General features: G+C 39.7%; 1 protein-coding gene across 1 annotated transcript in view; it reads left to right on the top strand.

Moving 5' to 3' along the window:
* The window catches only part of LOC108793632 (clustered mitochondria protein homolog), a 51,606-nt gene extending 25,580 nt beyond the window's left edge, over positions 1 to 26,026 (top strand). The window contains exons 14-26 of the mRNA XM_018564631.1: positions 196 to 348; positions 2,306 to 2,368; positions 2,860 to 3,104; positions 5,251 to 5,335; positions 6,075 to 6,228; positions 7,543 to 7,682; positions 8,869 to 8,949; positions 12,331 to 12,456; positions 14,343 to 14,464; positions 20,508 to 20,601; positions 22,707 to 22,841; positions 24,319 to 24,392; positions 24,511 to 26,026. Coding sequence (XP_018420133.1) covers positions 196 to 348; positions 2,306 to 2,368; positions 2,860 to 3,104; positions 5,251 to 5,335; positions 6,075 to 6,228; positions 7,543 to 7,682; positions 8,869 to 8,949; positions 12,331 to 12,456; positions 14,343 to 14,464; positions 20,508 to 20,601; positions 22,707 to 22,841; positions 24,319 to 24,392; positions 24,511 to 26,026 — 2,988 coding nt within the window. The remainder of the gene's footprint in view (positions 1 to 195; positions 349 to 2,305; positions 2,369 to 2,859; positions 3,105 to 5,250; positions 5,336 to 6,074; positions 6,229 to 7,542; positions 7,683 to 8,868; positions 8,950 to 12,330; positions 12,457 to 14,342; positions 14,465 to 20,507; positions 20,602 to 22,706; positions 22,842 to 24,318; positions 24,393 to 24,510) is intronic.
* The last annotated feature ends 1,011 nt before the right edge of the window (positions 26,027 to 27,037 follow it).

Here is a 27,037-nt window from a genome sequence, read left to right as displayed (position 1 = left end):
TATATATATATATATAATACACATAGTATATATAAAACATTTTATGTGATAAAAAATGTATATAAATAAATGTTTAAGTTTATGTGATACATACTATTCATTAAAGATGAATAATTAACCAAATTAGTTTGCCTCCTAAGCCAATTTCATTGTGGTGCATTTGCTTACTAACTTTACATTAACAATTTCTGGCAGATAAAGGCATGCCTGGCCCATCTTATTATTCCTCTGGATGGAAAAACACTCACAGAGGCACTTCACCTTCAAGGGATCAATGTGCGCTATTTAGGTACTGTTGCGGATATGATTGATAGCCTGGAAGCACGTCCCTCTCTGGATCATGTTTATGTAAGCATCCTATAATCACTTCTAATGTATCATTGTATTATTTATGCATACTTTGTTATTAACTGTCAGACTCTTTCTAGCTTCAGAGGTCAGCAGGTATCTCCAGGAATATAATACAGCCTGGATTCAATCCAGAAGTGTGTAAGGGTCACATTAAGGCCTGGTTCACACTTAGTAGTTTTTGAGTTCAGAAATCGCTTATAAATGCCCAACAGAAGAAATCCCATGATTTTCAATGGCCCTGGTTCACACCTGAGCAGAAAAAGCCAGATGCTCGAAAAGGTACACGAGCTTCTTTGGGCAGTTAAAAGCGCGTTTTTGCCCCATAGACTTAATTGGAAATGCCCAAAAACGCGTGGCAGAATCATGTTGCACATTTTCGTCAGCATTTTTGCACGTTTAAACGCACGTTCTTCCATTGCCCACAATGTTTTATGAGCTGCCATTCAAAACGCGTGTCTTCATGAAGGCACGTTAAAATGAGCATCAAAATATGCATAACCGCGCAGATAACCACATGCTGCTAACGCGCGTACAAACACACAAAAGTGGTGCCACCTAGCTGTGAATCAAGTCTCCGCATTGTTTTAGGTCCATATCTGTCTGATATCTTCATCCTCATTGCTGGACAGATCTGTTACAGATATGGCCACCTACAGGCAGAAATGCTAATTAATTCATAATCTGACATAGGGTCAGGGGTTGGCAGGTAAGGGTTCAAGGGTTAGAGGTTAGCGTTAGGGTAACTGCTATGTGTTAAGAATGGGTGATCATTGGTGGGCATGTATGCTTATAGTAATAGTATACATTTTTGTCCCTCGGTCATCACCATTAATATCACCCAGTCCACCAGTCCACCCTGACAAATAGGTTTAAAATAGAATACACTCAGATCAGTTCCTTCTTCTACCTATCATTTGATCTTAAGCTATTTATTCTATTTGAAACCTAATTGCTTAACATGCAAGGTGGTATTGGAACAACAAGAGGTCTGAAAAAGTGCAGACCCCTGCAATGCTAACATCAGGCTTGGGCAGATTTTGAAGGAGGGATGACCAAAAATAACCCTTCACCCCACTCAAGATACCAGGCAGGGATCTTCCACCTATAACAAGCCCATTAAAAATACAAAATAAATTAAATTAAATACATGAAAATGCAACTAACCAACCCACCCACCTCCCAGTGTTCTTAAGTCTATTTTTGAAGAACTTCAAAAAGTATTTATTTTTATAATAAAAAGCTGCAGGTTTTAATTTGAAGCGTCACAGCCCTCATGTATCATACAGGTGAAGCTGGTCATATACTGGCTATTCTTTCAAGAAATGCTCATGGATGGGGGAAACCCCCCACTGGGCTGTATTCTGACAGCAGCTTCGGTGCGGGTGATCGTACCCGTCTGCTGACAGGATGGATCCTGTCTGGGTCCGAGCCAGGAAACATGCACCCGTATGGACGTGCAGGGTGGGTAAGCGTAGGGCGGTGTGCGGCTGCATACTCCCATAGAGAAGGACAGGGGCTGCATACTAATCACACGCAGCACCTTCCCTTCCAGGGAGCTGCCCGACACGACTGTGCACGCAGCACGGAGCTGTACATGCCGGCCGATTCCAGTGTGAAGGAGCCCTACATGTCCCCGGGTACATAAAATAAAAAAAAATGTTTTTTAATACTCACCTGATGCCTGGATCCACTGACAAGCCCATCCTCCCGTCTCCCCCGCTGTCAGAAGCTGCATACAGAGTGTGCTAGTTATTTCTTAAACCGGCGCACGCAGTGTGCAGCTTCTGAGAAGATACGCTATTAGCATAGCGGTAGCGATGCAAAATGCGCAGCCGGCTTCCCCTGTAAGAGATCGTGATATAAGATTTGTAGTCACAGTAAAATCTGTAAGAGCTGCTCCAGTAATCACTGCTGAAATGCTTACTTTGTTTTTAAATTTTTTTTTATCCAATAGAGAATTATAATCACGGAAATTGTCACACGATCAGCCAAAGCAATCCTACGGCACTACTTGCAGGTACATGCAACATGTGAGATGAAATTTAGATGATAAATGCTAATATTGTAAACAGAACTCCAATAAACTCTTAGCATACACCCACTGCAACATTAGTGAAGCCGAATAGATGCATTGCAAAGTTGCTCTGGGTCAAATTACCTAACGTGCTGACTTTTGGTCACATGACCCAGATCTAAAGCATCACAGAATCTCTTTTTTTCTCAACTAGTCAAGTCTCAACCTACATTTTATGGAAACATGTAAATTATTTGATTGCTATGTGAATCCACTCCACTTTTGTGCCATTTTTTTCCATTCTTCACATACCAGTTTCATTACAACCACACATGCTTCTTGTCACTCTCTAATGAACTGTTGTAAACACAGATTGGTCATATCACTTGTAAAAATAAAGCCACGTATGACTGCCATTTTTCTAAATTGTGTAGGTAGGTATGTTGATTTATGTACAAGGATACATGTAACATATCAGCCTTGTTCTCTGTCAGGGAGTAGAGACATCTGCCTTGTCAGCTGCCGTCAGCCACTTTCTGAACTGTTTTCTAAGTTCTTACCCCAACCCCGTGGCTCATCTGCCTCCCGATGAGCTGATCTCCCACAAAAGGAAGAACAAGAGAAAGATGCGACCACTGGAAAATGGAGACAGCACTGCATGGACCAGTATGACTCCAGCAGATCTATGGAAGCAAATCCAACGCAATGCCAAAGACAGCTTTGATTTTACACTTTCAAGGTGAGAATTACTGGAGATGTTCGTTTTTCTTTTTTTTAGAACGCTACTGATTTTAATAAAGTCAAGAAGCAAAGTATTAAGCAGACATGACAGGGCAGTACAAGCCATATATCATAAGATCTTACCTTGTTACAGCAAACCTTCTGACTGCACTACCAGAGCCTCCAGAAATACCTATGCAAATGCCAACATTTGCAGGTTTATTCACAAAAGGGTGAAGAGTTTGGAGACGGCAGGAGAAGTGAACAATTTAAGACAACATAGCTGAACTGGAAAAATTCTCCAATTCTGTTCACTTTCCAGTTCAGCTATGTTATCCTAGATTGTTCACTTCTCCTGTCTTCTTCAAACTCTTCACCCTTTAGTGAATAACCCTGTTAAAGTATATCTAAAGCCATTTTAATTTATTTTTTTGGATAGAGTAGCGAATGGTTGCAACCATGCATTCAAGAGTTTATGCCATTTAGATGTGGATAAAATCTTAGAAGATGGGGATCGAAGCCATTGGTTACAGGATGGGTCAAGGAGAGGAAAGGTTTCAGAGAGAGGAGAAAGATAATATAGGGTACATGTGACTTTTTTTCTAAAACAATACAGACTAATGATTTTAGGGCAGTTTCTCAGCAGGGCTAAATACAGATGGCACCAGAACTGAATACATGTCCCCACAGCAGAACGCATGTTCCTAAGGCAGAATAGTATTCTGCTTTGGGGACATGTATTCTGAGAATACATGTCCACAAGGCAGGATACATGATACCAAAGCAGAACACATGTCCCTAAGGCAGAATAGTATTCTTCGAATACGTGTCCCCAAAGCATAATTCCTCTCACCAGGCTGCGTGTCGATCTCACCCGGGTGACGTGGACATCTGCAGTGGCTCTGGGGGCACTCCACCTCACCAGAGATGTCAGGATCCGGCCTCCCCCACGTCCAGACCGGCCGACTATTTGCGCTGATGGGCCCCCCGACCTTCATCCATCTACCGGCCCAGTCCTCCCCGTCAGTGTGCGGCAGGAACCCCCAGCTTCTAGCCCTGGGGTAAAGTTCCGCCCCTAGGGCAGTCCATGGCTGTGCCTGCGCCGGGAAGGAGGAGGAGGAGATAAAGAACCGGACAGGCACTGCCATGGACAGTTATCTGCAGGTCCCCAGCAGGCTGCCGAGGTCCCCTTGTAGGGGAACTCGGACAGCCGCTGCTATTTAAAAATTTAAAGGGCTGGTATGGGCCTTAAGAATCAGGGCATTTTTTCAGTAGAAGTACTCGTGAAAATGCCTGGTATCGGGACATCCCTAGCTTTATGGATTGAAATGTTTAGATGATGCACATGTAAATGTGAAAGGATATTGTTAGTATGTATGTGTAAGGGAAATCGATAAAAGATTTTCTGTATTTTGTAATGTCTATTCTTGAAAATCAATAAAAAAGTAATTAAAAATGACTAGTGAATGGTTAAAACCAGCGTTGTGGCTGTTGGTGTCCTATTGGGGAGATTTGCCTTCTAGGAAGTGAGAGGAAATCTCTTCAAAGTAAGAAACAGGTCTCTCCATTAGAAGATTTTCCCCTTATGCATGTTCCAATGAGAACTCAGAATTTGGGTTTTACCCTCACGTTGAGTCTTGGTGACAGTGGTGATCAGGACAAATAGTGACAGGGGTTCTCCCCAGTGGAGAAGAAGGCTGCAATAAAAACCTGACAGAGGATCCAACCCTACCCTACATTATTCAATATGTAGTGGACATTAGCAATGTGAGGCATTGGGTGAAAAAGTTTCAAAAAGGAGAAATCAAAATTCCACTACAGCGTCCCCATAAACATTCTTTAGCCGATTATGGATTTCCTTAGGTGTGCAATCCTGTTTTGTAAGAAATTCAATTACAGTTCCTTGTTATAGCCGCAGATCCATGGTTGCAATCACTCAATCTGAAAAAGAAAAGCATATATTAGTGGGGTAAGGACACTCTATAACATGGTACATGAACATTCACAGTCACTCCAATACATCTCAGATTACAGATATGGAGGCATTGACCCGTGATTGATTGACCCGTGTGTGTGTGTGAATGTATGTATGTATGTATATATATATACATTTTTCACCTTACTGATGTATCTGTCCAAATGTATCCCCTTATCCTGCATTCTAGTGATTCTATGGAGCACTTGGTTGAGAAGCTTAGCCTGCAGAAAGTGACGCTGCTCCGGGAGTTCTGCATAAAGACTGGAGTCCAGGTACTGTCTCAACGTGTACAAAGAATGTCACGTTACTGTCTGCAGGGTTCAATCTGCAGATGTGGCAGCTTTCTGACATTGCTCAAAGTAATGTCATTTGAAGACAAATTGTTTTCTCTATGCAGTGCACTTATACTGCAGCAAGTTTTTTTCAGATCCATGATTTATTTGAAAATCAAAATGACTATGATATAGAAACTGGTCAACCCTTACACGTAGCATTTGCAACTAGTTGCTATGTAACCAATATGTAGCATAGGAATATGCTGTAGGTCACAAATTCACACTGGCGACCAGAGCCCTAACAAAAAAGGAGATGTATGCTGTGATCCACTCCTCTATAAAAGCAATGGGTCTCATTAAAAAAAGGTGTCAGAGGATTTATCCTATTTGTGTTGTCCCATGGAATCTGATTCAGGCCCTGTTGATAAATGAGATCCAACACTTACTTTAAGCTCCATATGCCATTAGAAACTTACTAGCCGGTGGTGTAAATTCTCGTCTTCTCCTTTGCTACAAGGGCTCAAATAGACCCTTAGCGGCATGCTTTACACCAGGGGTAGGCAAACTCCGGCCCTCCAGCTGTGGTGAAACTACAAATGCCATCATGCATCTGCCTCTGGGTGTCATGCCTATGGCTGTCAGAGTCTTGCAATGCCTTATGGGATTTCTGCTTCTACCACAGCTGGAGGGCCAGAGTGTGCCTACCTCTGCTTTACACTGTATTTCCCTTTTTTAGGTTCTTCTCCGTGAATATAACTTTGAAAGCCGCCATAAGCCAGCTTTAACAGAAGAAGATATTCTGAATATGTTCCCCGTAGTCAAGCATATCAATATTAAGGCCAAGGAGGCTAATCAGCTGTTTAATAAAGCCCAGATCAGCATCCAACAGGGTAAGACATCTTTGTTAAGAGTGCACTTTCTTTTCAAGGTGATTTTTCTTGCAGTTAGCACCCAGGGCATGTGTCCGGGTCCCGGGATCCTCTAATGAGAGTCCTAAGTCTTCTTTGCAGTAATTGTCATCTCAAGGAGGATTCTGTAGACAAATATACTTTAATATCTGCTAGACTTTGGTTATAAGATTTTTTTTTCTTCTGTGTCCTGGTCTTACCTGCACTACTAATTCTCAAATCTTTAGTATAATGTTAGATTGATGTTTTTCAACTACAGAATCAGGCATTTTTATGGAACTGCTGGTTTCTGTGTTAAAAACACATTTCAATCTAGGCGCTCGAGGGTGCTCTAGATTTTTTAGGGCACTAGCAACACTGGTGGCTACTAGTTGGTACATTGTCGTGACAGTTGATAGTTGGACTAAGATTTTTATTTAAAAGAAGGAAACAGTGGCTTAGAAATAATTTAAGAAGCTAAGATCTACTCCTCCTGTAGGTAAGCTTGATCCTCTTTGTGTAGCTGTCCATTACGAGAGCTTCTATTGACCTTTAAGGCTCTGGCACTGAACTGTTAAACAGAAGGAATATGGCTAATATCGGCCGATATTCGGAAGGTTGATGGGCAGTGTATAACCGCAAATACTGTACAATCGATCGACTTTTGACTAACCAGCAGGAAAACTTCGGTCGATTGTACGATTTTCGCGACTTACGTCCAAATTCGTACGATTTACACTGCACATGCACAGACGAAAATACGTGCGGTCGATTACTGCAATTCGTCCAGCTTTCTTTTAATTACTTCTGATCCAACCTTACGATAATCGGGACAGGATGGGGCCGCCGTACGAAAATCGTACGGCGCTTCGATCATCGGACGAAAAGTTTCCTCCGATGATCGCAAGGTGTATTAGCAGCTTTACTCCAGAATGGAAGCACTTTGGCAGTATTGCTAGTCTGGACAAATCATGATGATGTTCTCGAAGTGGTCAGTTTAAGTGGTAATAGCCATCTTTCTTATCTTCATTTAGGGCCTATGTGATTTTATAAGATTATTTATTGCCTTTAAGCATGAACTTCTGAAAAACTCCATCCAATGCAATCTGTATTTTATAGATCATTGTTTTGTCCATATTACCTAACATGATTTCTTGCTTACGGTACACATTATGATGGCCAAGTGAATGCATAAAATATTATTCTGTGTTCATTTCATCCATCACACGTATCAAATAGGTAATATATCTTGCAGTAACATGTTCCAGGCTTATAATCAGGTTTTTTGATCAACTCATCACTCACTGTGTTTTACAGGTGGCCTAAAGGAAGGTGTTGTTTTATTAAATGAAGCTCTGACCCAATTCAACAGTGTGTATGGTGCTGTACATCCAGAGATTGCTGCGTGCCTACGTCTGCTCGCCCGAATCAAGTTCATTTTAGGGGACATAGCAGAGGTGAGAATCAAGTATGTTTCTGTAGGAAATATTAAACAGCACAATTTGCTTTAATTAGTCAGGTTACTGCTTTAAAACTATTCTGCATGATTAGTCTCTATTGTAGAGGTAAAGTTTAGGAAAAAGATTGCATAAGTATTCTCTATTAGCCAAACAGTGAGTGGGTAACCCTTACTTACTTTACTTTTTTACTACATGCCCCTGTTCTATTAACTGGCAGATTAATAGTTCTGGTACAAGCGTTTTCCCACATCTCCATTTTCTTGGCGATTTTCTTTTTGCTCGTTTTGTCTGGAGGACTCAAATAAAGCTGTTTTACTTACCTGATCCCGGCTCACTTCTTCTCCCCTCTGCTCCGGATGTTGGAATGTCCCTTGGTGTTCTCACGTCTAATGCAGGTCAATGGACCTGTGTAAGACGTGATGATGTCAGCAGTCCATAGACTGCTGGAGTAAAGGGGGGGGGGGGACTGAGACAGGTCTAGCAGCCTAGATGGAGATGGCGGAACTGAGGAAAAGGTAAGTAAAATAGCTTTAATAGTGTCCCCTAGACATAAACGGTCACTTAACCCTTGCAATGCGTTGGTAGCTGTAATACAAGTGTAAGTTTGCTCATGCCTAGGGGTGGCCTTTAATAAAAGTCTGTAGGCCAGAATCCTATTTTAGTAAGAGGGATGCTGTCTGGTCGAGGAAAGGGAACATGGTATTGAAGCCCAACTGAATCAGCCAAAATTCAAACTGTGCGTGGCCCTGTCTGCGCCACACGGCTCGACAATCTTTGATTGAAAAATCAGCTGAGCCAGGTGGTCAGGCAAATAGTTATTGCATCTAATCAGATCACTGTCACTGTCTGGGTATTTAGAGTGCCACGGGTGTCAGCTCTCTGAATACAATTGCTGCTAATGAGCAAGGATGGAGGAATCTATAAGAATTCTCTTGTTCATCTATGCATGTATGGTTAGCATTATTGACTATATTTATCCTCAGGTCATATTTAGTACAGGTTATTACAATATCAGACTGTTTGTATGTATTTAAATATGGCTGAAATTCCAACTATAAAACAGGCAGGAACAAACTGCCAAGAAAGGAGCCTTACATCTCTCAGTATGACCTAGATTAGTATTACTGCATTAAACTGCAAATTATAGGACAACGTTTAGTAAATCTGTTCTTTTTGTTAACAGGCTCTGGATAATCAGCAGAAAGCAGTGATAATGACGGAGAGAACCATGGGATATGACAGCACAAACACCATTCAAGATTATGTAGGTTTGACAGTCAGAATAAGTGCTGTATGTTCTCTGTGCTATAAAATCTATGATTATGTGCTATATAATATATAATTTAGGCAGACTGAAAGCGTATCTAAACCAAAAAAACAGATCTGTACTATAGTGCAGCTTACCAGTCTTGAGATGTGGTGACAGCTTTTTTTTTCCCCCTTCTTTTTACCTGCCGATCCTTCCAGTACCACATATTCTGATCTAGGGTGACAATGCTTACTCCCTACACTGTATCTATCTATGAAGGAGCAGCAATGTCACCCTAGGCTGACCTACAAACAGCTCCCCCGTGTGGAGAGTTATTTTGTAGCTCACAGAAGATAACTAGGAAAGCTGATAACATTGAGATTCCAGTTCAGTATACTGGAAGTTACAAAGGTACTGGATTTCTGACAGGATCGACAAGTATTTTCTGTGTTAATGCAGCCACCTCATCTAAGCACTGGTAAGCTGCAATATATAACATTTTTGTTTTCAGATGTAACAATGTTTTCAAGGCCCATGTATAGTCTGGTCAGTGGCGTCACAAGGGGGGTGCGGCCCGCACCCGGGTGACACCATTGCATGGGTGACACCAAAAAGACTGAAAGTCATTTTGGTGTCACCCCCTCTAAAAAGTATCAGGAGAGAGGAGGGGACCCAGCGGCATACCTTATCCCACCGGGTGAACGTCCCCTCCTCTCTCTGCCGGCGTCCATCACCAAGATGGCCGCTGGCAGGAGTCGATCAGATGGCCGCGCATGCGTGATGACGACACGGCGGGGTGTCACCCGGTTTAGAGACCGGGTGACACCCGGCCTCGGGACGCCCCTGAGTCTGGTCCCAGGATGCAGAAGGTTTCCACATGCACACGGGGTTAGATTTGTAGACTAACGCTGGTACTTACAGGCACCACATGGCACCAGAACTTCAGTGCTGTGGTTACCTAAGAATAGATTCAGTCCAGGTCAGGTTCATGTTAATTCCCAGAGCTTCTTTTCATTTTACAAATAAAGTATGTCTGTTTTGCACCAAATACCTTCTTGCATTTTCAGCGTGTCCTAACTTATTATACATGTCTTTTTCTGTGACAGATAAGGATTTCATTTTGTAGCAAAATTTTAAACATTTTTTAATTTTTTTAATAAGATTAAAGAAAGTGGTAAAACTAGAATAGCGCCATTTTGACCGGTTTGTGAATTCTGAGTGACAATGTGCATGTTTGTGTTTAACACTTACTAAATGCAGATATCATCAAGAGCATCCTAATTATTCACGGGACCAGGGAACATTTTTTTATTTATTTATTGCTTTTTAGGTTTTTCTTTTACATTTTTTTTTTATGTGATTAGTTTTAGGGGATTTGATTCCCCTGTTTTCCCCCAAATGCACCCCTCAAGAAACAGGTCACATATAGGAGTGATCAATGTTATCAGCATGCAGGACAGCTCATTGGTATCATAATGCAGTGATCGGTTTCTGAATGGGCAGGTAGGGAAGATCTGGCCTCTCTGCCTTAGCTCTGTTCTTCTCCATGATGACCAAGGAGCACACAAGAAAATCAGTGATGTCAGTGTGAGGCATCCCAGAATTTCCCCTTCAATAATAATGCAAAAGTATTGTGTTTATATTGTGCTACAGAAGACCGAAGACAGCAGCTTACATGAAATGCATTTTAAAACAGCACTGACAAAGGTTAACGCAATGCCATTTTTAAAGTGGTACTTTGAATGTACAGTAATTGTCACATCCTCAAAGCTGATATTTTGTAATATTTTAGTCTTTGGTGGTTGGCATGTTCAGTTACCCATTAGCTTTTTGTATTCCTCAGAGATTCTGGTGGCAATATCTCTACACTTAAAGAGACTCTGTCACTGGACCATTGATTTCAACAAAAAATCTTCCTGTAATAGGCATGTTATTTACCTGCAAACATCCCTCTTGTGTAGACATCCAAAGGCCCTGAGATTGCTGTTGGGGAACCACCATCTTGGATGTGATGTCAGCAGCCTCAGCAGACTCAGTGCTGTCACTCAGGGGACACTCTATAGTATTTCCCTTCCCTCCACCCCCAGCAGATAGATAAAAGGTTATGTGGGATGTAAGGGGAGAGGAGGAGGAACTGGGCCAGAAGAGGAGTAAGACAAACAAGGAGGAAGGGAGCTGAATCTTCCTGGGTTAGTCAAATTTCAAAAAAGTAAGTTCAAAGTCATATTTCGAGTGAATGAATTGTAATTTATGTAAATGAAAACTTTGCGAGTAAGTATTTAAAATACTTGATTTTTCTGTAATTTTTTTTAGTTGGTGTCAGTCTAAGATATAGGAACCCAACTAGGAGCCAGACTATTGGTGAAGTCCCACCAACCCTGCATTCCTGTCCACTGAGTGTGCCCATACTACCACCCACATTGTTCTGCACCAAGTGTGCTTTTTCCATTTGGCTATATGGCATGATATATAAGAGAGAGTGCCTCTGCAAGTAGCCCCTTGGTGCCTGTTATTAGTATGAGACCTTGGAGCAAAACAAAGTATATTTTATACTAAATTATAGAGAACATGGAAACACATGGGTCCAATTTGAAAACCTTTTGACTGAACCATGTGGGGGACTTTTGATCACACAATCATTTTATACAAGTGTTGACAGTCTATAAGATTGTTGGTGACACGGTCACTTTAAAACAAATGTGTCAGCCATTTTAGCATTTTCAAATTAATGTCCTGTCTAGGAGCAAACACCACAAAATATCTGCTATAGGCTCCTTTGTGTTCCTCCTGATTTTGTCACCAGGAGCCCGACTAGGGAGCCTGAATTCGACACCAAGCCCCACCAAACCTACATTCCCCTGTCCACTGAGTGGACAGGGGAATGTAGCCCTATTCGGGCTCCTAATGACAAAATCAAGAGGCACACAGAGGAGGGTTTTAAAGCCAAAAGCAGGTATTTTGTTTGTTCACTGACTAAGTGGACAGGGGAATGTAGGTATGGTGCTAAATTGTGGCCCATACTACTACTCTCATCTTTCTGCACTGTGTGTTTTTTCCATTTGTTGATATAGAGCTTTGAGCAGGATATAGAGGTTGTCAGTATGAGAGATTGCCTCTGGTGGTAGTCTCACGCTGCTTGTGACTAGTATGGGACCTTGGAGCAGAATTTGAAAGCTTTGATCAATGAGGGCTCCAATAGGTACTCTGATGTTTGGTTGTTTTGCTCCAGGGTCTCAAACTAAAGCATCCACCAGCATGATACGGCTCCTTCTCATTCCTTTAATTGAACTTGAAGAATTGGGGAGGTCTCACAAAAAAAGGGCAGGACATTTTAGGCACACCCTCTAATATGTCCTGTCAATCAACGTAATCGTATCCTAATGTATTTTCCAACAGGTCCTTCTCTCACATTACTGTTTTGCCAGCGGACAGCTACCAGTATCTCTGAAGCTGTTATATCGCGCTCGATACCTAATGCTGGTCATAGCAGGTGAAGATCATCCCACCATGGCTACACTAGATGTAAGTACTGGCTCTCTAAAAGAGAATATCTTTTATATTGAATTACAGGGAACATGGAAATACTTGGACATGTGGAAAAACCTAATGACTGGACAAGGGGTGACTTTAGATCAATTTTATGCAGCAGTTGAGAGTCTATAAGATTGTTACTAGACTAGTAAATGCACATTGTAATTTAGTCTGATATAAAAATGTTCTATATAAGAGAATTTTTATATCACTGATTGATGAATATGTAGCAGCTTCAGATCTAAAGTTGCAATGTCAAAAAGATAATACAGTGTGAATAATCTATTTTGTACATTTTTGTTCTTAATGTTAGTGTACATCTTTTTTTTAAATTTTTAAATTTTTTTTTTACATAAAATATTTGAAGTTTAGGAGTACTGGTCTTTTCATTTTCCATAGAACATAAATCAGCAACAAACATGTCAAACTGCTTTAGTTCATCTTTTCATCAGGAAAATCAGTCTTTTTTATGGTCACAGCTATACCATGTAAACCGATAGATCAGATATGCTCTCCTTATCTCTGGAAGGAAAGAAAAATGTTTGGTTCACTATACATATGCCGGGAGGGAAGGGATGTTATTGATAAGATTTTCTGACAATCTATGGGCAAGATAAAATTAAGTTAGAATTTGCAGTAAATAAGTTATAAACAAGTTTTCAAAAAATCATTTCATTTTTAGATATTGCAAATAAATCTTTCCTATATTATGCTATGCTTGCATTGTCCAATGTTTTAGGTGTACACAGAATTAATATCTTACCTTCACTGTTGTGTTCTGTGATTGTACTTTTTTTACATGGAATCATAGTTTTAAAAGGACACTGTTCTACTTCCCTGCGTGCCAACTACAGCTACAGTTTTAAACATGAGGAATGAAGAAATACTGTTGTATTGAGGTGAAACTCTGATCACTTGCTTTTATAAGCAATTCATCTATAGATTTCACATTTTGATCGAACAATACAATCTGGTCAGCCGTGACAACAAAGTATACTGTACATTCAGAGGCAGGCCTGTTTATAATGGGCCATCATGGACTGGTTACTTTTCTGCCAGACAATGGATCCCAGAATAAGATGCTGATACAGGAAATCCGCTTGTATGGTGTATGAGCTTGTGTTTTTCCCGGAGCGGTATTTAAGAAGGAAGCTAAAGAAAACATTGATGTTGTTCTGGGATGAGCCAAGCAGTCTTTACAATTTAGATTTTTTTCGGATTTCACAGCGTTACATAGTTAGTCAGGTTGATCCAGAACAAGGCAACAAAAATAACCCTTACAAATAATGGTTCAATTTGCTCCTACGTGGGTAGAAATTCCTTCCTGATCCCCTACTGCAATGAGATATTCCCTGGATCAACCATCTCTGGTGTTATTACTAATACATGCTAATATCCAGTTATATTAGGTGCACTTAGGAATGCATCCAGCTTTTTTTTAAACAATCAACAAGGACTAGTTTCTAAAGGGGAGCCTATTCCACATTTGTACAGCTCTTACATGCATTACATTTTATGCATACAAGGTGATCTGCTTGTCATTTTCTTGTATAAGTTAACATATCTGTAAATGTTTTGTAGTTGTGACTGATGAGGACCATATTTATCATGTCCAGTAAGAATGTATACAGTGATGCTGCTCTCCCCATGCTTGATTGGATTCATACTGCAATCCCTAGTGGAGCACTGAGGGTGATCTCAGGGATCTGAATGTTCCTGTTTAGTGTGTAGGTCAAAAGAATCCTCTATACATACTGTATAGAAACACTGCAGTAAGTAATGATGACATGACTTCATCAATACAATGTGACACAACAGAAGTGACATCTACATCAAGAGACACGCGTTCACTGTTACCTCTCTTCTCATCTTCACAGAGCAATATTGGTGTAGTCCTACAAGCTGTTCTTGAATGTGATTTGTCTCTACGATTTCTGGAGAAAGCTTTGGAGGGCAACAAGAAGTATTATGGAAAACAATCCTTGGATGTGGCCCTGAGGTATCTAGAATTTTGAATAAACCCACTGCATGCTATCCATTTTATTGTTATACTGTAATACAGTACAGTTTTCTCATTCTTTGCCTTTCTACACATCTAAAGCTAATTGTCATAGATTGTAATATTTACTTACACACATCACATAAAAGTTCAGTATAATTCCATTGACACCTGCTTTGCCAGTTCTGTGCACCCAATCACTGTTTCATACAAATTCATCCCAATTGTGAAGGGATCATATTTGATCCCACAAGTGGAGAGAATTCCATAAAATAAACTTGGTCGATTGTATATATTGTCTAATTTATATTAGTATATGAAGTGTAAAATGAACATGTGCTTTGCTCTTGCAGGACAACAGGTTCACTTTAATGGTGGCCCTATCAGCAACACATGCTCATCTGCCCTTTACCCTGCCGCCAAATAAAGGAAAAACGATGACAGTTGAAATTTTCTTCTATGCTGTCATTGGGCAGGAAGTCTGCTATGTTTTTTAAAATATACCCACATTATACTGACATACAATATATTTTAAATGACCCTAAATTTAAAATATTTATCAAGGAATTTAAAAAAAAACTCTTAAACAAACTAGTTTACAGAGATTAGATTGTGTCTAAACCCCCCAAAAACAGAAATATGGTGCAGTAACACACTTCCTGTCGTAGGGTGACTCCACTCTATGGAGGAGCAATGGAGCCACACTTAGATGACAGCATTGTCATCCTGTGGGGAGTGGAGTGTTAGATGGACTAGCAGATTTCAATGGACTTGACTAACAAATTGAATCTGAACTCCAACTAACACTTTTTAAGAAGTTACAGCAATTGGTTTTTTTTTCCTTTGGGATACAAGTTTTACTTCATTGAATAAAATCTGACCACTCGCGAGCAGAAAAAAATTGCCGTCTGGAGACGGCAACCCGCAGATGCAGCAGTGCCGTCCGTCCGTTTTTCAACTACGGGCGGACGGCAAGAGGTTAAAAATAACAAAATGCAGCCACCACATTTGAGGATTGGTAAGCTGCATTATGTTAAATGTTTGCTTTTGGGTTTAGATACACTTTAAGTAACCTGTTATAGTGGCCCTTTAAAGTAAGCTTGTCATAACAGAAATATGGATCTGCCATTGCTGACCTCTCCTGCTTTTAGTGTTAGTTGCCTGTATGTTTGGCTTCAATACGTTCTGAGTCTGTGACCTGGAACATGAATGCAGAGAAGGAGTGCTGACTTTTCAGATTCTTCTGATGCACTCAGGTTCTGGATCAGTCATTTAGAAAGTATTGAGGCTAGACTTACAGCCAGGTAACTAGCATTACCCAAAACCAGAGATCAGCAATGACAGCCCCTGTATTTCTCCCATGACAGCTTCAGCTCCAGGCAGAAGAGTGGAAAATGATCAATGGTTGGCTGTTGGGTTATTGTACATTGTGTATTGCTATTTGTCGTACATGAACCTTTTCCAAGAGAACTATGGAGGATGCCATTGCTGGGCTTATTTTGAAGATCCTAGTTACCTGGTTGTCTCTGACTTTAATACTATGAGCCAGTGACTCGGGACAAGGATACAGATCAGGAAGGTCAGTGTGAAGTCAGAGCTCCTGATCTGCATACTTGTTTTGGTTAGTGACTCCACTGATTCAGTATGACAAACAGAAAAGTAGTATTTTCCAAAGGAAAGTCCAAACATGACATCATCCATCTTTTTCTAGTACAGGTTTACTTTAAAGTGTATGTAATCCCTAACAGCGAACCTCTCCTATTTAATACCTTTTAGTCTGGTAAATATAATATTAAGATACATTTTGTCTTTTTATTCAATAAATGCAAAAAAAGAAATACCGTTGACCATGTCAGAAATCCAGAACTGTCCTGTGCACACTTTCCTTTTTATCTCAGGGAGTCTAATTAGCTCTTCCAGTTCATATCGTGGACTAAACAACAACTACTCCTAATGTTGTGAAGATAAGTAGAGTGGGAGGAATTCTGTACTTTGCAAATGACATCTGGGCAGAAGTGACACCATTTCTGATTATTTCAGTCCAAATAATGTGTATTGTTACTCCACAGCAGAGAATTCGGAACTGATTTAATTTTTTTTGGCAGAGCAACAGGTATTTTTCTATACTTGCAATGTTTTTAACCCTTTTGCTGCCACTGACCTAAGGCTTACATCGGCAGCAGTATGGGCTATTAAACACAGTGACTGTCGACTTTCTTGTAGAAGTGATTTGGGCTGTAAAGCCACCTGATCACATCTACATCCACCAAATTTCCTACACCCCCCGCTATGTATCCCCTGCTCCACTGGTCGTCTCTGTATTGAATGAAGCCGGAAGCAATGAGCATTTTCGTCACTTCCTTTTCCTGAACTGTCATTCATGATCACTGCTTGATCAGCTTCATTGGGATCCCTAGGTTACATTAGGGGTTTATTAGACTCCTAATGTCTACTTCAAGAGAACCTACATTGTCACATACATTGTGCTATCACATAGGGTGCTTGTTAGCCCTCTATGTGATAGCAATAAAGTTAAGTAAAATACAATTTACTTTAAAATATTTTAAGTAAAAACAAAAATTTTTTTCATGTTTCCTGCCTCCACAGATAGGAATGTAAATTCATGCATTTGGTGTGTCTATGTATAAAAACAGTAATTGTGCCACACACGCCGGAGTGAGAGCAATAATTCCAGGACCACAAGCCATGGTTAACTCTAAACTGATGGCCGGTAAAGGCTTTTAAAGTGTCGCCTATGGACAATTTTAGGTGACAAAGCTTGTCGCCATTTCGCAGTTGCACACAATTTTAAGGCTTGACATATCTGGTATCTATGTACTTGACACAACTTCATCTTTTATATCTTACCAAACATTGGGTAATACAGTATATTGTGTTTATGTGCACTAAAATAATTTTTAGTGTATTTTTTACTGAAAATATAGGTTTGATAAACTTCTGCGCAAATATAATGCAACATTTCACCTGCCACCTTTTTATTCTCCAGGCAGGGTCTCTGCTTTCAATTCAGGGGGGTTTACCTAATCCTCGGGGCTAAAATGTGCACATACATGTCAGCAAAAGGCTCAGGAATAAAACATGGATAAATGTGTATGTACATTGGAGAGATGTACTGAATTTATTTCTTTTTTTTGTCTTTATTTTGCCTGACATACACTTAGCCAGTAAGTGTCTAAAGTTCTTCCAGGGCAGGATGAAAACATTAGTCACCCACTGGTATACTAGAATAAGTTAGGCACTAAATATTTACAAAGTTGATACGTCTGCTAGGACATTAATGTCATTGCAGTTACCTGCAGGATCCGTACGTCAACCTGGATTTTATAAATGGCCTTCCAATTACATTTTCTGCTCTACGTTCTAAATCAGCCCCTTTGTTTGATTTTTTTTGTGATCACTTTGTGACCACTTTGATGTTTAATGATAGCTCGGGATATTGTAATGGCTCAGAACATTAGTTTACTCAAGTGTCTTCTTTTAGCCAAAATGTGCCGTTTAGGCTGATTTCTGAATAGCAGGGGTGTTGCTTTATCTGTGACTGCACACATACCTAGCAAAACACTAATTTTGCCTGACACTGTTAAATCTAGCGTCGTGCTTTTCTGACAGAGGGAAATTATACAACCCTTTGGCTATACTGTTCTTTAATCTCTCCTCTGATGTTTCTCAGGATCACTTTTCATCTCTTTCCCAGAGGTATTAACATAAAGCTACTTATCTGCTGCATAGCTACTAAATCTAAACATCAGGCAAAACCAGAATGATATGACATTTGGCAAGTCATAACAATTAAAGATGTAACCTGTCATATGATATCTTAAGGCCACTCAAAAACCATGCACCCCTTCATACACACACATGCACATACACGTTGTTTGAGCTCAGAGAGACGAGAGGACAGTAGATATGAGAAGGGTTTTTTAATTGATTGGTCTTTTTTGTTCTACTAGGAGACCATTTCCTGAATGGAGTCTCAACAGAAGGTCAAAGTATAACTCTTCCAAAGCATAACTCCAATTATGCTGCTGTTTAAATCACTCAGTGTGCTAAAGTGATCTTATATTTGAAGAGTAAAGCCACTATGAGAAATATTTAATTGTGTGGGAAATCTGCAGAAGCAAAACCATACCAAGTTACTATGATAAGAGGGTTCGGAAGCAAGTGAGGGATGATAATTTAAGTTGTAGAATGTTTATGCTTTTTCAGATAATATTTCCTGGAGTATACAACATGTTGAGCCAACCTTTTAGCTTGAATCTTTTAGGGACTCCCAATGGAACTTCTAGCCTTTAATTCCTCCTAAGCCCATTTCATATCCAAGTGAGGCTGTAATTTCCTTCCATTGGACTTTCCATGAAACTTAAATGAAATGGAGTGATGATGGTAGATTTGTAATCACCTTTGCAGAAGAAACTGGGACTTTATTTAACAGACCTTGGCACCACAACCCGTGAACATTCTAAGACTCCAGTAGATGATTCAAACCATAGAAGTCCAAAGAAAACAGCAATTTCAATTTTGGATGGACTGGTCCTCAGACTTACAAATATACAGGATCCACGTTTTAAAAATGTTGACAACCATAACCATGACTACATGGCATAGAACAGCCATCCTCAAACTAGGGCTAGATGCTTGCCATAGACTGGCCCTGCAATGAAAAGGCCCCCTATGCAGGGCCTTCTCATTATCCATGAGAAGTGTGCAGAGTGGTATTGGGTACAGGTTTCTAGAATGCAGAGTTCTTCAGTATCTGGCAATGTACTGTATATTAGGCACTGTTGGGTAAAAAGGATTTCCAGCTGGAGAGTGCCTGCATGGTTCTGGTTATGATCTGGCCAGGAGAGGTTCAGCGTGGGACATTAATTTGTATTCAGATGCAAATAGCCCTCGAACACCAATGCTGAGAGGGCATGCCTTCCTTATGCCATTGACACCATTAATGAGAAAGTATTCTTCCCACTGACACCAATGATGTGGCACTATTTGTTCTACTGACACCAATGATGTGGCACTATTCCTTCCACTGACACCAATGATGGGAGACCATTACTTCCACTTTTTTACTCCTACTGACCTAACGTGAAGACATTTATTATTTCTAGTCCAACTGACCAGAGACAGATGGGGCATTTTTTACTCTCTCTAAACTTCAACACAAGGGCATTTTTTTTACTGCTACTGGTCGCAGCCTGGTCCCCCCAACAGTGTGATGGACAGAGAGCTGGCCCTTTATTTAAAATGTTTCGGGACTCCTGGCATTGAGTCTTCTTTTTCTGTGTAGCAACCTCCTAAATCTTGTAATCTATAATTGTACATATTATTCATAGTTACAACACACATATAGCCATTTTAGTTGTAAGAGATTCTGATTTCACTCTGAATTCCACTGAGTAATAATTGTATCCAAAATGGATAGAGAACATAACCCCATTATAATAAAAAGACCACCATATTTTTTAGGTTGTAAAGAAGACTTACAGGTGAAACTCGAATAATTAGAATATCGTGCAAAGTTCATTTATTTCACTAATGCAACTTAAAAGGTGAAACTAATATACGAGATAGACTCATTACATGCAAAGCAAGATAATTCAAGCCGTGATTTGTCATAATTGTGATGATTATGGCTTACAGCTCATGAAAACCCCAAGAACCCCGAATTCACAACCTCAAAAAAGTAGATTATTATATGCAATCAATAAACCAAGGATTGCACATAGAACGATATCGGACCTCTGAAAAGTACAAGCATGCATATGTACTCAGTACTTGGTTTGGGCTCCTTTTGCAGCACTTACTGCAATTGTTTTTGCACGATATTCTAATTATTCGAGTTTCACCTGTATGTTGTAAAGGTGACAAATGGTTATTTTTAGTAATTTCAACACCATGTTCTGCTATTCAGTTACACCATAGTTCATAATCATCAAATGAGTCCCAGTTAATCTTTTTGCTACTATTGATGTGTATGCTCCCTCTTTCTAAATTAAGTCTAAATAATTGTCTTCCTTTCATACAGTCACCATCTGATAGCTCTTGCATATACCAGCAAAGCAGAATTTAGAGCAGCAATGCAGCATGAAAAGGAAACATACACCATGTACAAAGCAGTGGTAAGCAAATTTGTACTTTATGAAAATAACTCGCGTACAGCAAAAGTTGTTTTATAAAGTGCCCAGCTTTGATGTTTTATTGCTGGGTTAAATTACAAGAACAATTTTATACAAAAAAGGCTTACATTACTTCACTTTGATAATGAAAAAGTACCAAATTCTGCATCATTCTGATTTTCATGTTATAATTCATCCCTTCTCTTTTGTATTTTTTCTGCCAGTGGTGGGCAGGTACCATGTACCTGGCACATCATGGTGCAGAACCAGTCCGAAATTTGCTTCAAGTTTAATTATGGCAGTGTATGTGAGCTTCTTCATTTACTCCGAAGAAGCTTGCACTGGAGTTCTTATGGGATGTAATATAGCAACAAAATGGATTACCAGTGTGTAAGCCAGCTAATATGTCATTAGTGCTGTGTTAAGCAATACATTACAATATTGCGAGGATAAAACATTGAACTTACCTGATCTGTTGACATTAGGTACCATGATGCCAATTGTGGTTGGTAGCTTAAAACTGCCTCAACTGTGCCTCAAGATATTAAAGTCCTAAGCACATTTCCAGTTTTGAGAAAATAGAGCATAGCCACACCTTATGACATTTAACAGTGCAATATGGGTGCCCCTTAACTGTTTATTAAGACATGCATTGAAACCTGGGATGTATCAGCAACATTCTAAATCCATTAAAGATTTGGGAGTCCCTGGGGTGCAGTTGAGGCACACTGGAGTTATGAAGTCAAGATATGTACACATTGGTTGGTGACTGCTATTAAGAGGTAGGGTATTATGTTTTATTTCAGCATAGTATAAAAATGTGGAAAATAGCTACATTTATTATAGAATATATGTCAAAATGCCATTAAAAATTCAAAATGTTTATTTGTACAGCATGTTACTATGCTATCAAGCTTACACCCTCCTTCCCCAATGCTATTAACAATGCTGTCTCCTTAGTGATGGTGTTTTAGATATTCACATTAAGACTTACCTGCCTGCAGTCTGTATTTGTGTGGAATTTCTCCAGTTTCATCTCACAAACTAAAAACACACCTGTAGCTACATTGGACCAGGCTTATTATTTAGACATGAAAACGACCTGACTACTACCATATTAATATCTGCCATAAAGGACAGTCATCTCAAGGGACGCCATGGCATCAACCCATTGGCATAAGCATTTTTTTTTCTCGTCCTTTAAGGGACATAGTAATTCAGATACTATTGGGTTGTACTGCAGCCTACAAAAGGATCCATTAGCTCCATCCATCTGGCAAACAAAAAAATTGTAGGCCAGCCCCAAGATAATCCCTCTTCTACCCAGCATGCCTAAGTTTTTTGCTAGTGTTCTAGAAGGATTGACATCTTTTTTTTTTTTTAGATCTGCTAATAAAAGTCTTAGCAGTCTTTTCTAGCCTTTTTTCACTTTCATTTTTTTCTTTGGTTCGTCCTCCAACAACTGCAATTAAGGTTCCTTGCAACATTGCTGTTTAAACTAGCAACTACCTGGATCAGCCTTTCCGTAACCATGACTTTGAAGTGATATAAGCAGACCCCACTGGTATCACCTGTTGTGTGAAAAAAGGTTACCCCATAGTTCTCTTTTAAGTTACTGTAAATTAATTGTTATTATGGTAAATGTGAGTGTATTAGAGTAGATTCATCTAAACACACATACAGTATATGATGCTGCTGCTGGGAAACTTTAAAGCTGGCAAGCTGTAGTGATAATTAATTATAGTGGATTTCTAGCCAAATCCTTTTTTTTGTTTTAGATAGAGTAGGGAAGGGTTAGAATCTCTATATTTATAGGTTTTTATTTCTATCTCGGTCCCCACTGAAGACCTGTCTATTTTTTATTCACCTTCTCTATTTTTTCTGGTGAAATCCATCATTTTACAGGTTTCATCTAAACAAGAAGTGGGGGTAATGGGGACATCTTTTTGATAAGTTTCTATGAGGGGATTCCTGCTCACTTTGGAGAGCAAAGTTTTATCTCAGGGATAAAAGTGGCAAAGCAAACCTCCCCAAAAGGTTTAAAACATGTGTTATGTTAAATAAAATCTAGATTTCTCATTCATGCTTTCCTTTGTCATCGCTTCTAGCTAGGTGATTTTCATGAACGGACACGAGAGAGTTCTGCTTTCTTGAAACATGTGACACAGCAAGCTGTAAACCTGCAAAGAACCATGAACGAAATCTACAAAAATGGATCAATTGCCACTCTACCTCATGTCCAGGTAATTATGGCTAATATGTAGACTGAAGTACCTTTCCTTAAAGATACTGTAGCAGGGGACATTAAATGGTCCCGTATCTACCGCAGGGAGCTGTTAAGCTACTGTTATAACTTGAAGCTCACCTCCAAGTCCGGAAAAGTAACCACTCCCTAAATCTCTTTCTCCAATGCTGGATAGTCCTTACTACAGCATAGAACGTTGCTCATGAAATGGCATGTGAGCAACTTTTTTCTCTCCAGTATTGTAAACCCAGGCCAGTATGATTGTGCACCCCCTGGGGCTGTGTCCATGACAGCCTGGGCACACAGGAAGTGGGTTGAAAGACGCTGTCTTTAATTTCACCCAGAAGAGGAGCATCATCTAGCATAGAACTTTAACACTGGAGTACCGCTTCAAATTAAAACTGCATTTGACCCTCATTTTCATAAGCTCCCTATATACTTTCCAAAATCCTTTTGTTGTAACATTCAATTAATTTTCAAAGCTCATGCTAACTTCACTCATACCATGAGTCACAGACTGTGCTGTCCCTGCCTTGTTAGGAATCTTCAGATCTGACTCTAGTTTCTCACTGATTCTGTAACCATGGCAGTAAAAGATTGAGGTTCATTAAAAAAAAGAAAAGAGACCCTTAAAGGAAAATTAGGGTTTTTATATTCCAATGCAGAAAAGAGAGGAAGTATGTTGGGCATTAAAAAAGGTGCGGAAGTGGATTGCTGTATGTGTTCTCAAGGAATCTGATTTTGCATAACCTAAAATTGAATCCTGGAACATTTAAAATTACTTTGCTGGAGAGCCCTGCTAGCCTTATTATAGCAAAACTCTTATTTTAATGTAATATATTGCTTTTGTCCCCAGTAATGGTCCAGTATCCTGCAGTGTGTACGAATGAAGTTTGCTAGTTCAGTTCATAATTAAAAGTATTTTGACATGAGCAGTATATATCTACATTAATGTCACACTTTGATTTTTGATCATTTCAAAGTTGCTAATGTTGTAAGAATGGCTTACCTATGGCTAATTTTATTAAATAAATATAGTTCAACAATTAACTCTTCATTACCCATTTATTAACTAAAGAGAGGGCATAAACAGTTACACGATCAAGGTGGTATGTTTGGTATTATCTATTTATAAACAATTATTTGCCCTGTGAATATCTTTGTATGTTCGTTTTGGGTGAATAATGCAAAAAATGAATATTCTCATCTCTAATTTAGTGTGTTGTAATAATACATTACGACCACTAAATGGAGCTGAACTAGCACCTTCTAGCGGCAATAATGTAATATTACAGCACACTACATTTGACCTGGGAAAAATATATTAAGAACATTCGTTTTTCACATTATTAACCCAAAATGAATGTTCACCGATATTTGCATGGGGAAAGGTCCTGCAATTTGTTTATAAATAGTCCTCCGTGTGTATATGTTTATGCCCCCAGTAATTTTTACCTTTTGTCAATTTCATGCAGATTGTCCCTCCAGGGATCGATACCCTATTACAACAGTTGAACCTCCTGAATGGAATCTTACGGATCAGTGTCAGGTAAGGGATATAACAAAAGCTGTAAACCTAGATACTTTCATGTAGTATACGTTTGAATAAAAAAATCATTCCTTTTAGCATTAAAATGTTCACTCACAATTGCTTTATTATCTTGCAGTAATAATGAACTCAATGACAGCAGCAATTCAATACAAAATAAAAGGCAGAATTCTACAGATAATATTGAAGAACACATAGAGCAACTTTTAAATTGTGTAGCTGCTGGGCAACCCACAGACAGTGGTGACAAAAAGGATGGCGGTGAACAGTCCAAAGATGGTGGTGACAAAAAGGATGGCGGTGAGCCGTCCAAAGGGGGTGATAACAAAAATGATGGCGGTGGCGAACCTTCAAAAGACAGTGGTGACGCCGAAGGCGGAGGTGGTGAGCAGTCAAAAGACGGGGACGACAAAAAGGATGGCAGTGGCGACAAGTCCAAGGACAGTGATAATAAAAAAGATGGCAGTGGTGACCAGTCCCAAGATGGCGATGACAAAAAAAAAGGCGAGGATAAGGAGTCAAAAGATGGAGATGACAAAAAGGAAGGTGGTGAACAGCAGTCCAAAGATGGGGATGAGAAGAAAGAAGGTGATGATGAGAAGTCCAAAGATGGGGAAGACAAGAAAGAAGGTGATGATGAGAAGTCCAAAGATGGGGATGAGAAGAAAGAAGGTGATGATGAGAAGTCCAAAGATGGGGAAGACAAAAAGGAAGTAGCCAGTGAGAAGTCCAAAGATGGGGATGACAAAAAGGAAGTAGACAGTGGGCAGTCCAAAGATGGGGATGACAAAAAGGAAGGAGACAGTGGGCAGTCCAAAGATGGGGAGGAGAAAAAGGAGGGCAAAGAGGAGCAATCTAAAGATGGGGAGGAGAAAGTAGAAAGTGGTGAAAATCAGGCTAAAGATGATGGGGAGAAAAAAGAAAAGGGAGAGGGGCAATCCACAGACAGTGAAGTGAAAAAAGGAGGAGACGAGGAACAATCCAAAGATGGGGAAGAAATAAAGGAAGGAGACAGTGAGCAACAGTCCAAAGATGGGGAGGAGAAAAAGGAAAAAGATGAACAGGTGACTAAAGATGGAGAGAAGATACAGGAAGGGGCTGAAGATCAGGCTAAAGATGTACTGGAGCCAGAGAAAGCTCAAGAGATAAAAAAGGAAGGGGGAGATGAAAAGGTTGACGATGGGGAGAAAAAGGATGAAAGTAAGGAGCAAGCTAAAGATGAGGGGGAAAAAGAAGCAGGAGGTGAGGAGCAGGCTAAAGCTGATGGGGATAAGCAGGAAGGAGGTGAGGATCAGCCTACAGTTGAAGGGGATAAGAAGGAAGGAGGGAAGGAGCTATCTAAAGAAGAGGAGAAAAAGGAAGGAGATGTGGAGCAGGTTAAAGCTGGAGAGGAAGGCTCTGAGGAGCAAACCAGCAGTAACAAGGACAATAAGGATATACCTGAGGAGCAGCCTAAAGATACCGATGAGAAGGATGCTGCTGTGGTGGAAAATGCTGACGAACAAACTAAAAGTGATGACAAAGATATAGCTAATGAACAGAGCAAAGGTACTGACGAACAAAAAGATGCACCAAAGGATGTTAGTGAGAATCCATCTAAAGGGGATGAAGGGCAGCAGGACAAAAAAGAGTAGGGTTTAGCAGTGATGACTAAAAAGGGTAGGAAAATTAAAGAAATGTGAATCTTGATCCTTAGGCATAGCTGAAGTTCTGTTTGATATCTTCTTTCTCATAAGAAATAGGTTAACTTAGGTAAACGGTACTGCTTTATTATTCTAACTTGCTTTTTAAATGAATTCCAAAACTTACTTAGCTAACAACTGCATATACCTGGGTACAACATATATTTGCACTTTAATACAGCAGAAAAGTGGGACAGATCTTGGCTATTTTCATTTACAATAATGCACCTTGTAGATTTTACAGGTCAATTTCCGGGCACATATACAGTATTTACAGTACGTGCAGATTTCAAAACCAGCATATCTCTATGCAAATAAAAGTCTGAGTCAAGACATTTTTTATACTTCACCATTTTAATTTAGTTTTAACTTTTTTCCTGTTGTTGATAAAAGGCTGGTAGATTTCAGAAATGACTGATGCTGTGATTTTAAAATGATAATACCAAGTGTATGCTGTATGTATATAAAAACTAGGATCTAAGCTTAGTTGCTGACAAACTACATGTGGGTAGATCAGCAAGATGTCAAAATAGTTTAAAGACTAATAATGGGATCCTCATGGAGGGATATTTTACTTCCCCTCAAAATAATAACTTGCATGTTATGTGGAACACCTTCTCTATAAGATGTATAAAAACAGACTCCCTCATAATCTAAGGCACTACAGACAAAACACAAGTACTGCTGTTTATGGATTTTACTGCAATATCTACATGAATATTTATTAGCAAAATGCTGCATAGGCATGGACTAAGCACAAGCGGGAATAGGTGGACTGGGTGAGAGGTAAGTATATCGCAGATTTGTGTCCCCAGTCAAGGAATCTGTAGCTCAAAAACCTGGTGCAGGTGACTTCTGTAACCTGTACATTGACCTCCTCATGTGTCAGAGGCTTTAATAAATTGGGTACAGCACCTAATGGACTGTTGGACAGGCATACTGCAAATTGAAAGACTGGGGGCA

Source organism: Nanorana parkeri, unplaced genomic scaffold (assembly GCF_000935625.1).
Source record: "Nanorana parkeri isolate BGI_ZX_2015 unplaced genomic scaffold, ASM93562v1 scaffold767, whole genome shotgun sequence".
NCBI lineage: Eukaryota > Metazoa > Chordata > Amphibia > Anura > Dicroglossidae > Nanorana > Nanorana parkeri.
This window is presented reverse-complemented; position numbering and strand designations above follow the sequence as displayed.